Source organism: Oncorhynchus tshawytscha, linkage group LG28 (assembly GCF_018296145.1).
Source record: "Oncorhynchus tshawytscha isolate Ot180627B linkage group LG28, Otsh_v2.0, whole genome shotgun sequence".
Classification (NCBI taxonomy): Eukaryota; Metazoa; Chordata; class Actinopteri; order Salmoniformes; family Salmonidae; genus Oncorhynchus; species Oncorhynchus tshawytscha.
Window position 1 is genome coordinate 40,717,515 of NC_056456.1, and position 12,500 is coordinate 40,730,014.

The 12,500-nt window shown below is 44.1% G+C and overlaps 1 protein-coding gene across 2 annotated transcripts in view; it reads left to right on the forward strand.

Annotated features, from left to right (window-relative positions):
* Positions 1–12,500, forward strand: part of LOC112238841 (receptor-type tyrosine-protein phosphatase mu-like) — a 503,654-nt gene that overhangs the window by 441,512 nt on the left and 49,642 nt on the right. For both annotated transcript variants that reach the window (XM_042308178.1, XM_042308179.1), the window contains one exon: positions 3,039–3,136. In XM_042308178.1, coding sequence (XP_042164112.1) covers positions 3,039–3,136 — 98 coding nt within the window. The remainder of the gene's footprint in view (positions 1–3,038; positions 3,137–12,500) is intronic.

The following is a 12,500-nucleotide window of genomic DNA, read 5'->3' on the forward strand; positions in this document are numbered from 1 at the left end:
AATGTCTTTACAAAACAAGAATGACACCTCTCTACTGATTAGAATACACTGCAGTCTCTACTGATTAGAATACACTGCAGTCTCTACTGATTAGAATACACTGCAGTCTCTACTGATTAGAATACACTGCAGTCTCTACTGATTAGAATACACTGCAGTCTCTACTGATTAGAATACACTGCAGTCTCTACTGATTAGAATACACTGCAGTCTCTACTGATTAGAATACACTGCAGTCTCTACTGATTAGAATACACTGCAGTCTCTACTGATTAGAATACACTGCAGTCTCTACTGATTAGAATACACTGCAGTCTCTACTGATTAGAATACACTGCAGTCTCTACTGATTAGAATACACTGCAGTCTCTACTGATTAGAATACACTGCAGTCTCTACTGATTAGAATACACTGCAGTTTATGTAACAGGACTGACACCTCTCTACTGATTAGAATACACTGCAGTTTATGTTACAGGACTGACACCTCTCTACTGATTAGAATACACTGCAGTTTATGTTACAGGACTGACACCTCTCTACTGATTAGAATACACTGCAGTTTATGTTACAGGACTGACACCTCTCTACTGATTAGAATACACTGCAGTTTATGTAACAGGAATGAATCAGACATTATGCAATATGCTTCAATATGCTTCAATAGGTTTTATGGCATTTTATGGCATTGAATGATTCCAAAATACAATAATTTGCATATGCAACCATCTACCAATACAGATATAGTAGCAATGCTAGTCAACCCTGTATTCTGCATTTGACCACAGGTTCTCATCCACATCACATCTTATGTCATCTTGGGCAATACACCTACAGTAGGAAATAATCTTTTGTCATACCTGGTCCATACCTGGCAATCTTCTGCAGATATGTCCAGGCCTCCAGCATTCATTGTGTCCAGGAGGGACGCACCTCCATGAGGAAAATAATTCCTCTATGGGGTTGAGGAACGGAGAGTAAGGTGGGAGGGAAAGTGGCACCATCCTGGGATGGGCTGCAAACCACTCTGTGACTGCAGGAGTGGTGAAACGCCACATTGTCCCATACAATTACAAACGATTCACCTCGCTGCAACCCTTTCCTCATCTGACCCAACCCTTCCATAGAGGTCACCCAGGAATGTAATGAGACGCTCTGTGTTGTACGGCCCAACCCTTCCATAGAGGTCATCCAGGAATGTAATGAGACGCTCGGTGTTGTACGGCCCAACCCTTCCATAGAGGTCATCCAGGAATGTAATGAGACGCTCTGTGTTGTACGGCCCAACCCTTCCATAGAGGTCATCCAGGAATGTAATGAGACGCTCGGTGTTGTACGGCCCAAGTAGCGGTTTGTGTAAGAGCCATCCAACAGAGGATATTGCTGCACACATTGTGATGTTGGCACCCCTCTGGCCCGGGACATCCACTGTGGCTCGTTCCCCAATCACATTCCTTCCTCGCCTCTGTGTTTTGGCCTTGTTGAAACCAGCCTCATCCACAAGGATGAATATGTGGGGTGATTCAGTCTCCATGACTCTCTAAAATAAATCCACATGGCAACATAAGAGTTAGGCTATGACGGTAGTTTACATTATACCTCAAAACAGGCCATTGCCTCTGCCTTGTTTGGTGTTGTACAAAACCTGTTCTGTATTTTATAGTCATCTTACCTGGACCTATTGGTTGCTTGACTCGTTCAGAGTTTCTCTCAAAGGGGACAGCTGCTTCATCCTGACTTGATGTTGTTTCAGGACTTGTTACGCTTACATTGGGAATATTTCCAAATGTAATGTTGTCTGCCAACACTCTGTCCTCATTCTCTTTGAGTTTTATGCCATTGTTTCTGATGACCATATCAACGGTGACAGTTTCCTGCACAGCAGTGAAAATCCTACCTCTCCTGCCCGTGGGAGCAAACCGTTGGGTCCTAAGCAGAACTACAAAAACAATTACGCACAAGTGGGTTTGGAGGCTGTGTTCAATTTACTTCTGCCGTGTGCAGTTCAGTCAGATGCCCAGAATGTACAGGTTGTTTTGGCCGGAAATGTCTCACAATAGATGTTATAATAGTTGCAGATTTGTCTGCACCACTCTCAGACCAGTCTCTCTCATTGATAGACCATGATTTATCACAAGCTCAATTATAGTAGCGCTAAACTCAATCTGAGACTACAGCTCTTGATCTTCCTCTCAGTCTTCTTCCACCACACATACGTACTCCTCTTCCTCTCCCAGCCACTCTTCTTCCTCTGTCAGCCACAATAATTGTAAAGTAGGTGGATCAGTGCTATAGGAGGAGCTATAGGATAACGGGCTCACTGTAATGGCTGGAATGGAACCAATGGAACGGAGTCTAACGTGTTTTCTGTACGTTTGATACCATTTCAGCTATTACAATGCGCCCGTCATACTACAACTCCTCCCACCAGCCTCCTGTGTTAGGCGTTTGGCTTAGCGGGCTAATGAGCTCTTCTGGCGAGCAGGAGATCTGGGTTCCGAACCCTGGTCGGTCACATGCTGTACAGCTATGTTCCCTTTATATCTGATGTCTCTCTCTCTCTCTCTCTCTCTCCACCTCCCTCCCCTTCTCTCTCTCTCACTCTCCACCTCCCTCCCCTTCTCTGTCTCTCTCTCTCTCTCCACCTCCCTCCCCTTCTCTGTCTCTCTCTCTCTCCACCTCCCTCCCCTTCTCTTTCTCTCTCTCTCTCCACCTCCCTCCCCTTCTCTTTCTCTCTCTCTCTCCACCTCCCTCCCCTTCTCTGTCTCTCTCTCTCTCTCACCCTCTCTCTCTTTCTCTCCCTCCCTCTCTCTCTCTCCCCCTCTCTCCCCTTCTCTCTCTCTCCCTCTCTCTCTCTCCCCCTCTCTCCCCTTCTCCCTCTCTCTCTCTCCCTCTCTCTCTCCACCTCTCTCCCCTTCTCCCTCTCTCTCTCTCCACCTCTCTCCCCTTCTCTCTCTCTCTCTCTCTCTCTCTCTCCCTCTCTCCCTCTCCCTCTCCCTCCCTCTTTCTCTCTCTTGCTCTCCCTCCCTCCCCCCCAGGTCCGATGCAAGAGACGGTGTTTGACTTCTGGAGGATGGTGTGGCAGGAGAACACGGCTGCTATCGTCATGGTCACCAACCTGGTGGAAGTTGGCAGGGTGAGTACACTACTGACTGTCTAAAAGTACAGCCTATTCCCTTCTCTAATGCATTACTTAGAGTGCTAGGTCAGTAGGGACGGTGCCTAGCGTGTGAAAATCAAATGATACACAATTCCTTCATAGTACACGTCTAATCCCTATGTGTCTCTGACCTACAGTAGTACACTGTGTGAGGAATAGGGTCTGTGTCTCTGACCTACAGTAGGGCACTGTGTGAGGAATAGGGTCTGTGTCTCTGACCTACAGTAGGGCACTGTGTGAGGAATAGGGTATGTGTCTCTGACCTACAGTAGGACACTGTGTGAGGAATGGGGTCTGTGTCTCTGACCTACAGCAGGACACTGTGTGATGGTTCTCTTTGAGACAAGGCATGTATGTATCAGGTTCTACTGTACCATAGTGGAGTTGGTTAAGTTGCTGCTGGACTTAGTGAGATGTGTCAGGTTAGCTGTTCTCTGTCTCTCTCTCCCCTCTCTACACTCTCTATTCCCCCCCCTCCCTTTCCATCTCTACACTCAGTGCCCCCCTTTCCATCTCTACACTCTCTATCCCCCTCCCTCTCCCCTCTACACTCTCTATCCCCCTCCATCTCCATCTCTACACTCTCTATCCCCCTCCCTCTCCATCTCTACACTCTCTGTCCCCCCCTTTCCATCTCTACACTCTCTGCCCCCCCTCCCTCTCCCTCTCTACACTCTCTGTCCCCCTCCCTCTCCATCTCTACACTCTCTGTCCCCCTGCCTTTCCATCTCTACACTCTCTATCCCCCTCCCTCTCCATCTCTACACTCTCTGTCCCCCCTCCCTCTCCATCTCTACACTCTCTATCCCCCCCCCTCCCCTCCCTTTCCATCTCTATACTCTCTATCCCCCTCCCTCTCCATCTCTACACTCTCTATCCCCCTCCCTCTCCATCTCTATACTCTCTATCCCCCTCCCTCTCCATCTCTACACTCTCTATCCCCCCTCCCTCTCCATCTCTACACTCTCTGTCCCCCCTCCCTCTCCATCTCTACACTCTCTATCCCCCCTCTCCATCTCTACACTCTCTACCCCCCTTACTCTCCATCTCTACACTCTCTATCCCCCCTCTCCATCTCTACACTCTCTACCCCCCTTACTCTCCCTCTCTACACTCTCTATCCCCCACCCTCTCCTTCTCTACACTCTCTATCCCCCACCCTCTCCCTGCTCCCGCGATATCCCTTTAGCCTCTTTCTCCCTCTCCCTTCCTCCCCCTCTCTCCAGATCATTGTGAAGTGAGAGGAAGCTGATTGATGGTGTTCATTATAGTGGAGGAGTTGAGGCGACTGACTGATTGACTGGCTGACTACTTTTACTGTTGACTGCATCTAGTAAGAGAGTAAGAGAGAGATACTACACCACCGGACAGACAGACAGACAGACAGACAGACAGACAGACAGACAGACAGACAGACAGACAGACAGACAGACAGACAGACAGACAGACAGACAGACAGACAGACAGACAGACAGACAGACAGACAGACAGACAGACAGACAGATTGAGTGATGTTCATCAGAGTAGAAGCTGTCTCTCCTGGATGTCCTTACAGTAGATAGGAGTGGTGTAACTTGTTATTGAGTGGCTCGTTTGAGTTCCAGGGTACACACTAAATAAATAGAGACGATGGATCTCATTTACCATCTCAAGTACACACACACACAGAGAATGGCGCCGCAGGGGATGCCGTTTACCAGCTCCTATCCAATTCTATTTTGTGGGGGGGGGGGTTCTCACTTTGTGTGTAACTTATTCAGTACATAATGTTGCTGCTACCGTCTCTTACAACCAAAAAGAGCTTCTGGATATCAGAACAGCGATAACTCCCCTCGAACTGGACGAAGGGTTTTACTTTAACGAGTCTGACGCAAAGGATTTACTTCAGACACTAGACAAGGCCCAAATCCCCGTCATTCATATGATGAAAATAAGGAAATACGGGCAGAGATCAGGGTGCCTGGTAAAGATCTGTCGGTGAGTGAGTAACCTGCCGCTACCATCCGTTATATTAGGCAACGTGCAATCACTGGAGAATAAACTGGACGAGCTCCGTTCGAGACTTTCCTATCAACGGTACATTAAAAACTGTAATATCTTATGTTTCATTGGATCGTGGCTTAACGACGACACAGAAAATATACAGTTGGCTGAGTTTTTCATGCATCGGCAGAACAGAACAACTAAGTCCGGTAAGATGTGGGGTGGGGGTGTGTGTCTATTTGTCAATAACAGATGGTACGCGATGTCTAATATTAATTAAGAAGTCTCTAGGTTTTGCTCGCCTGAGGTAGAGTACAGTTGAAATCGTAAGTTTACATAAACCTTAGCCAAGTACATTTAAACTCAGTTTTTCACAATTCCTGACATTTAATCCTTGTAGAAATCCCCTGTGTCAGAATAATAGTAGAGAGAAATATTTATTTCAGATTTTATTTATTTTAATCACGTTCCCAGTGGGTCAGAAGTTTACATACACTCAATTAGTATTTGGTAGCATGGCCTTTAAATTGTTTAACTTGGGTCAAACATTTCAAGCTTCCCACAATAAGTTGTGTGAATTTTGAACAATTCCTCCTGACAGAACTGGTGTAACTGAGTCAGGTTTGTAGGCCTCCTTGCTCACAAAAACCTTTTCAGTGCTGCCCACAAAAAATGTTCTATAGGTTTGAGGTCAGGGCTGTGTGGTGGCCACTCCAATACCTTGACTTTGTTGTCCTTAAGCCATTTTGCCACAACTTTGGAAGTATGCTTGGGGTCATTGTCCATTTGAAAGACCCACTTGCGACCAAGCTTTAACTTCCTGACTGATGTCTTGAGATGTTGCTTCAATATATCCACATAATTTTCCATCCTCATGATGTCAACTATTTTGTGAAGTGCACCAGTCCCTCCTGCAGCAAAGCACCCCCACAACATGATGCTGCCACCCCGTTCTTCACTGTTGGGATGGTGTTCTTCGGCTTGCAAGTCTCCCCCTTTTTCCTCCAAACATAACGATGGTCACAAACAGTTCTATTTTTGTTTCATCAGACAAGAGGACATTTCTCCAAAAGGTACGATCTTTGTCCCCATGTGCAGTTTCAAACCGTAGTCTGGCATTTTATGGTGGTTTTGGAGCAGTGGCTTCTTCCTTGCTGAGCAGCCTTTGAGGTTATGTCGATATAGAACTCGTTTTACTGTGGATATAGATACTTTTGTACCTGTTTCCTCCAGCATCTTCACAGCATCTTCACAAGGACCTTTGCTGTTGTTTTGGGATTGATTTGCACTTTTCACACCAATGTACGTTCATCTCTAGGAGACAGAATGCGTCTCTTTCCTGAGCGGTATGGAGGCTACATGGTCCCATGGTGTTTATACTTGGGTACTATTGTTTGTACGGATGAACGTGGTACCTTCAGGCGTTTGGAAATTGCTCCCAAGGATGAACCAGACAATATTTTTCGCCATTTATTTTCTGAGGTCTTTTTGATTTCTTTTTATTTTCCCATGATGTCAAGCAAAGAGGCACTGAGTTTGAAGGTAGGCCTTGAAATACATCCAATTAGCCCATCAGAAGCTTCTAAAGCCATGTCATAATTGTTCTGGAATTTTCCAAGCTGTTTAAAGGCATAGTCAACTTAGTGTATGTAAACTTCTGACCTACTGGAATTGTGATACAGTGAATTATAAGTGAAATAATCTGTCTGTAAACAATTGTTGGAAAAATTATGTCCTAACCGACTATAGTTTGTTAATTAACAAGACGTTTGTTGAGTGGTTGAAAAATTAGTTGTAATGATTCCAACCTAAGTGTATTTAAACTTCTGACTTCAACTGTATGTACAATCATACAATCTACCAAGAGAGTTTTCATCTATATTTTTCATAGCCATCTATTTACCACCACAAACTGATCTTGGCACCAAGTACTCATCACGCTTTATAAGGCCATAAGCAAACAACAAAATGGTCATCCAGAAGCGGCGCTCCTAGTACCCGGGGACTTTAATGCAGGTAAACTTAAATCAGTTTACTATTATGTCACAGAGGAACCAGAGGAAAAAAAACTATAGACCACCTTAACTCCACACACAGAGATGCGTACAAAGCTCTCTCGCTCACCCTCAAATCTGACCATAACTATCATAACTGATCATAACTATTCTCCTGATTCCTGTTTACAAGAAAAAACTCAAGTACCTCTCAATACGGAAGGGGTCAGATGATGTAGATGATGTAGCTACAGGACTGTTTTGCTAGCACAGACTGGAATATGTTCCGGGATTCTTCCGATGGCATCGAGGAGGACACCACCTCTGTCACCGGCTTCATCAATAAGTGCATCGATGAGGTCGTCCCCACGGTGACCGTATGTACATATCCCAACCAAAAGCAACATCCACACCGAGCTAAAGGCTAGACCTGGCGTTTTCAAGGAGCGCGACACTAATCCGGATGCTTATAAGAAATCCCGACGGCTCAAACCATCAAACAGGCAAAGCGTCAATACAGCACTAAGATTGAATCCCACTACATTACTACACCAGCTCTAACCCTGGTTGGATGTGGCAGGGTTAACAATCTATTACGGATTACAAACAATACTGAAGCATGCATGAGAGCACCAGCTGTTCAAAGGGAAACCCAACCGCGAGCTGCCCAGTAAAGAGAGCCTACCAGACGGGCTACACTCTACACGCTCTGACACCAGCTCTGACACCAGCTCTGACACTGGTTGGATGTTTACAAACTATTACGGACTACAAAGGGAAACCCAGCTGAGAGCCTACCAGACGGGCTAAATGGGCTAAATACCTTTTATGCTCGCTTCAAGGCAAGCAATACTGAAGCATGCATGAGAGCTCCAGCTGTTCCGGACGACTGTGTTACTCTCTGTAATTGATGTGAACAAGAACTTTAACATTCACAAGGCCAGACAGATTACACAGGACGTGTACTCAGAGCACGGACCAACTGGCAAGTGTCTTCACTGACATTTTCAACCTCTCCCAAGAAAAGCGAAGGTAACCTGAGTAAATGACTACCGCCCCGTAGCACTCACGTTGGTGCATTGAAAGGTTGGTCATGGCTCATGTCAACACTATCATCCCAGAACACCTAGACCTACTCCAATTCAAATACCTCCACAACAGATCCACAGATGACACCATCTCAATCGCACTCCACGCTGCCCTTTCCAACCTGGACAAAAGGAACACCTACGTGAGAATGCCGTTCATTGACTACAGCTCAGCGTTCAACACCATAGTGTTCACAAAGCTCATCACTACTAACCTAAGGACCCTGGCACTAAACACCTCTCTCTGCAACTGGATACTGGACTTCCTGACGGGCCACCCCCATGTGGTAAAGGTAGGCAACAACACATCTGCCAGGCTGATCCTCAATATGCAGGCCCCTCAGGGGTGTGTGCTCAGTCCCCTCCTGTACTCCCTGTTCACCCACAACTGCGTGGCCAAGTACAACTCCAACACCATCATTAAGTTTGCTGACGACAACAGTGGTAGGCCTGATCACCGACAACGACGAGACAGCCTATAGGGAGGAGGTCAGAGACCTGGCAGGACAATAACCTCTCCCTCAACGTGAACAAGACAAAGGAGATGTTTGTGGACGATAGGAAAAGAAGGACCGAGCACCCCCCATTCACATCGACGGGGCTGTAGTGGAGTGGTTCGAGAGTTTCAAGTTCCTTGGTGTCCATCACCAACAAACTATCCTGGAACAAACACACCAAGAAAGCCATGAAGAGGGCACGACAACACATTTTCCCCCTCAAGAGACTGAAACGATTTCTCAAAAAGTTATATGGCTGCACCATCAAGAGCATCCTGACAGCTGCTCAGCATCCGACCGTAAGGCGTTACAGAGGGTAGTGCGTACAGCCCAGTACATCACTGGGGCCAAGCTTCCTGCCACCCAGGACCTCTATACCAGGTGGTGTCAGAGGAAGGCCCTAAAAAACGTCAAAGGCTCTAGGCATTGTCAGATGGAGGCCTAAGAATTTGTCAGAGACTCCAGCCACCCTAGTCATAGACTGTTCTCTCTGCTCCTGCACTGTAAGTGGTACCGGAGCGCCAAGTTGGTCCGGTACCACTTACAGTCCAAAACGCTCCTTAACAGCTTCTAACCCCAATCCATCAGACTACTGAACAATTCATCAAATGGCCACGCGGATCTTTTTTACAATGCTGCTATTCGCTGTTTAATATCTATGCATAGTCACTTTACCCCAACCTACATATACAAACTACCTCCACTAACCTGTACCCCCGGACATTGACTTGGTACCGGTAACCCTTTTTATAGTCTCATTATTATTTTAAATAAAAAAAATGGTTTAGTTTGTTTAGTAAATGTTTTTTCATTATATTTTCTTAAAACTGCATTGTTGGTTAAGGGCAGTAAGCATGGCGCCATGGTGACATAACATTTGATTTGATTTGACACACACATATTAAACACACACACACACACATGCATATTAAACACTATAAACACACACACACACACACATGTATATTAAACACTATAAACACAAACACACACACACACACACACACACACACACACACACACACACACACACACACACACACACACACACACATGCATATTAAACACTATAAACACACACACACACACACATGTATATTAAACACTAAACACACACACACACGCACACACACACACACACACACACATGCATATTAAACACTATAAAAACACACACACACACACACACACACACATGCATATTAAACACTATAAACACACACACACACACACACATGCATATTAAACACTTTAAAAACACACACACACACACACACACACACACACACACACACATGCATATTAAACACTTTAAACACACACAAACTGTCACGTCCTGACCTTAGTTCCTGTTTTATTTCTCTGTTTTGGTTTGGTCGGGGCGTGAGTTGGGGTGGGCATTCTATGTGTTGTATTCTATGTTTTGTATTTCTATGTGTTTGACCTGGTATGGCCTCCAATCAGAGGCAGCTGGCAATCGTTGTCTCTGATTGAGAACCATACTTAGGTAGCCGGTGTTTGTGGGTAGTTGTTTTCTGTCTCTGTGTCTGCACCAGACAGAACTGGTTCGTGTTGGTCTATTTTTGTTAGTTTGGTCTTAGTTTTCTGAGTTTAAATAAATATGAACATGGACACTTACCACGCTGCATAGTGGTCCGATCCTTCCTACTCCTCCTCAGACGAAGAGGATAGCCGTTACACATATTAAACACATTAAACACACACACATTAAACACACACACACACACACACGTTAAACACACACACACACACATTAAACACACACACACACACACGTTAAACACACACACACACACACATTAAACACACACACACACACACGTTAAACACACACACACACACATTAAACACACACACACACACACGTTAAACACAAACACACAAACACACACATTAAACACACACACATTAAACACACACATATTAAAAACTTTAAACACACACACACATTAAACACACACACACATTAAACACACACACATTAAACACACACACATTAAACACACACACATATTAAAAACTTTAAACACACACACATTAAACACACACACACATTAAACACACACACACATTACACACACACACATTACACACACACACATTACACACACACACACATGCATATTAAACACTATAAAACACACACACACACACACACATTAAACACACACACATTAAACACACACACATTAAACACACACACACACACACGTTAAACAAACACACAAACACACACATTAAACACACACACATTAAACACACACACATTAAACACACACACATATTAAAAACTTTAAACACACACACATTAAACACACACACATTAAAACACACATATTAAAAAAAAACACACACATTAAACACACACACATTAAACACACACACATATTAAAAACTTTAAACACAACACATTAAACACACACACACATTAAACACACACACACATTACACACACACACATTACACACACACACATTAAACACACACACACACACATGCATATTAAACACTATAAAAACACACACACACACACACACACACATTAAACACACACACATTAAACACACACACATTAAACACACACACATTAAACACACACACACAGTACACACACACACATTAAACACACACACATTAAACACACACACATTAAACACACACACATTACACACACACATTAAACACACACACACATTAAAAACACACACATTAAAAACACACACACACACATTCACTCACACACATTAAACACACACACACATTAAACACACCAACACATTACACACACACACACACATTACACACACACACACATTAAACACACACATTAAACACACACACATTAAACACACACACATTAAAACACACACATTAAACACACACACATTAAACACACACACACATTAAAACACACATTACACACACACACATTAACACACACACACATTAAACACACACACATTAAAACACACACATTAAACACACACACACATTAAACACACACACATTAAAACACACACACATTAAACACACACACACATTCACACACACATTACCACACACACATTAAACACACACACATTAAACACACACACACATTAAACACACACACACATTACACACACACTTACACACACACACATTACACACACACACACACATTAAACACACACACATTAAACACACACACATTACACACACACACACATTAAACACACACACATTAAAAACACACACATTAAACACACACACATTAAACTCACACACATTAAACACACACACATTAAACACACACACACATTAAACACACACACATTAAACACACACACACATTAAACTCACACACATTAAACTCACACACATTAAACTCACAAGTGCATGCAAACACACGGTAGCCCTTTAAACAGCAGAAAACCCTGATCTACTGATGTATTTAAACGATTCCCATCAGACTCATTCATGGTTCTACCATGTGTTACCATGTTACCCTACCTCTGGTACTCTGTTACCATGTTACCCTACCTCTGGTACTCTGTTACCATGTTACCCTACCTCTGGTACTCTGTTACCATGTTACCCTACCTCTGGTACTCTGTTACCATGTTACCCTACCTCTGGTACTCTGTTACCATGTTACCCTACCTCTGGTACTCTGTTACCATGTTACCCTACCTCTGGTACTCTGTTACCATGTTACCCTACCTCTGGTACTCTGTTACCATGTTACCCTACCTCTGGTACTCTGTTACCATGTTAC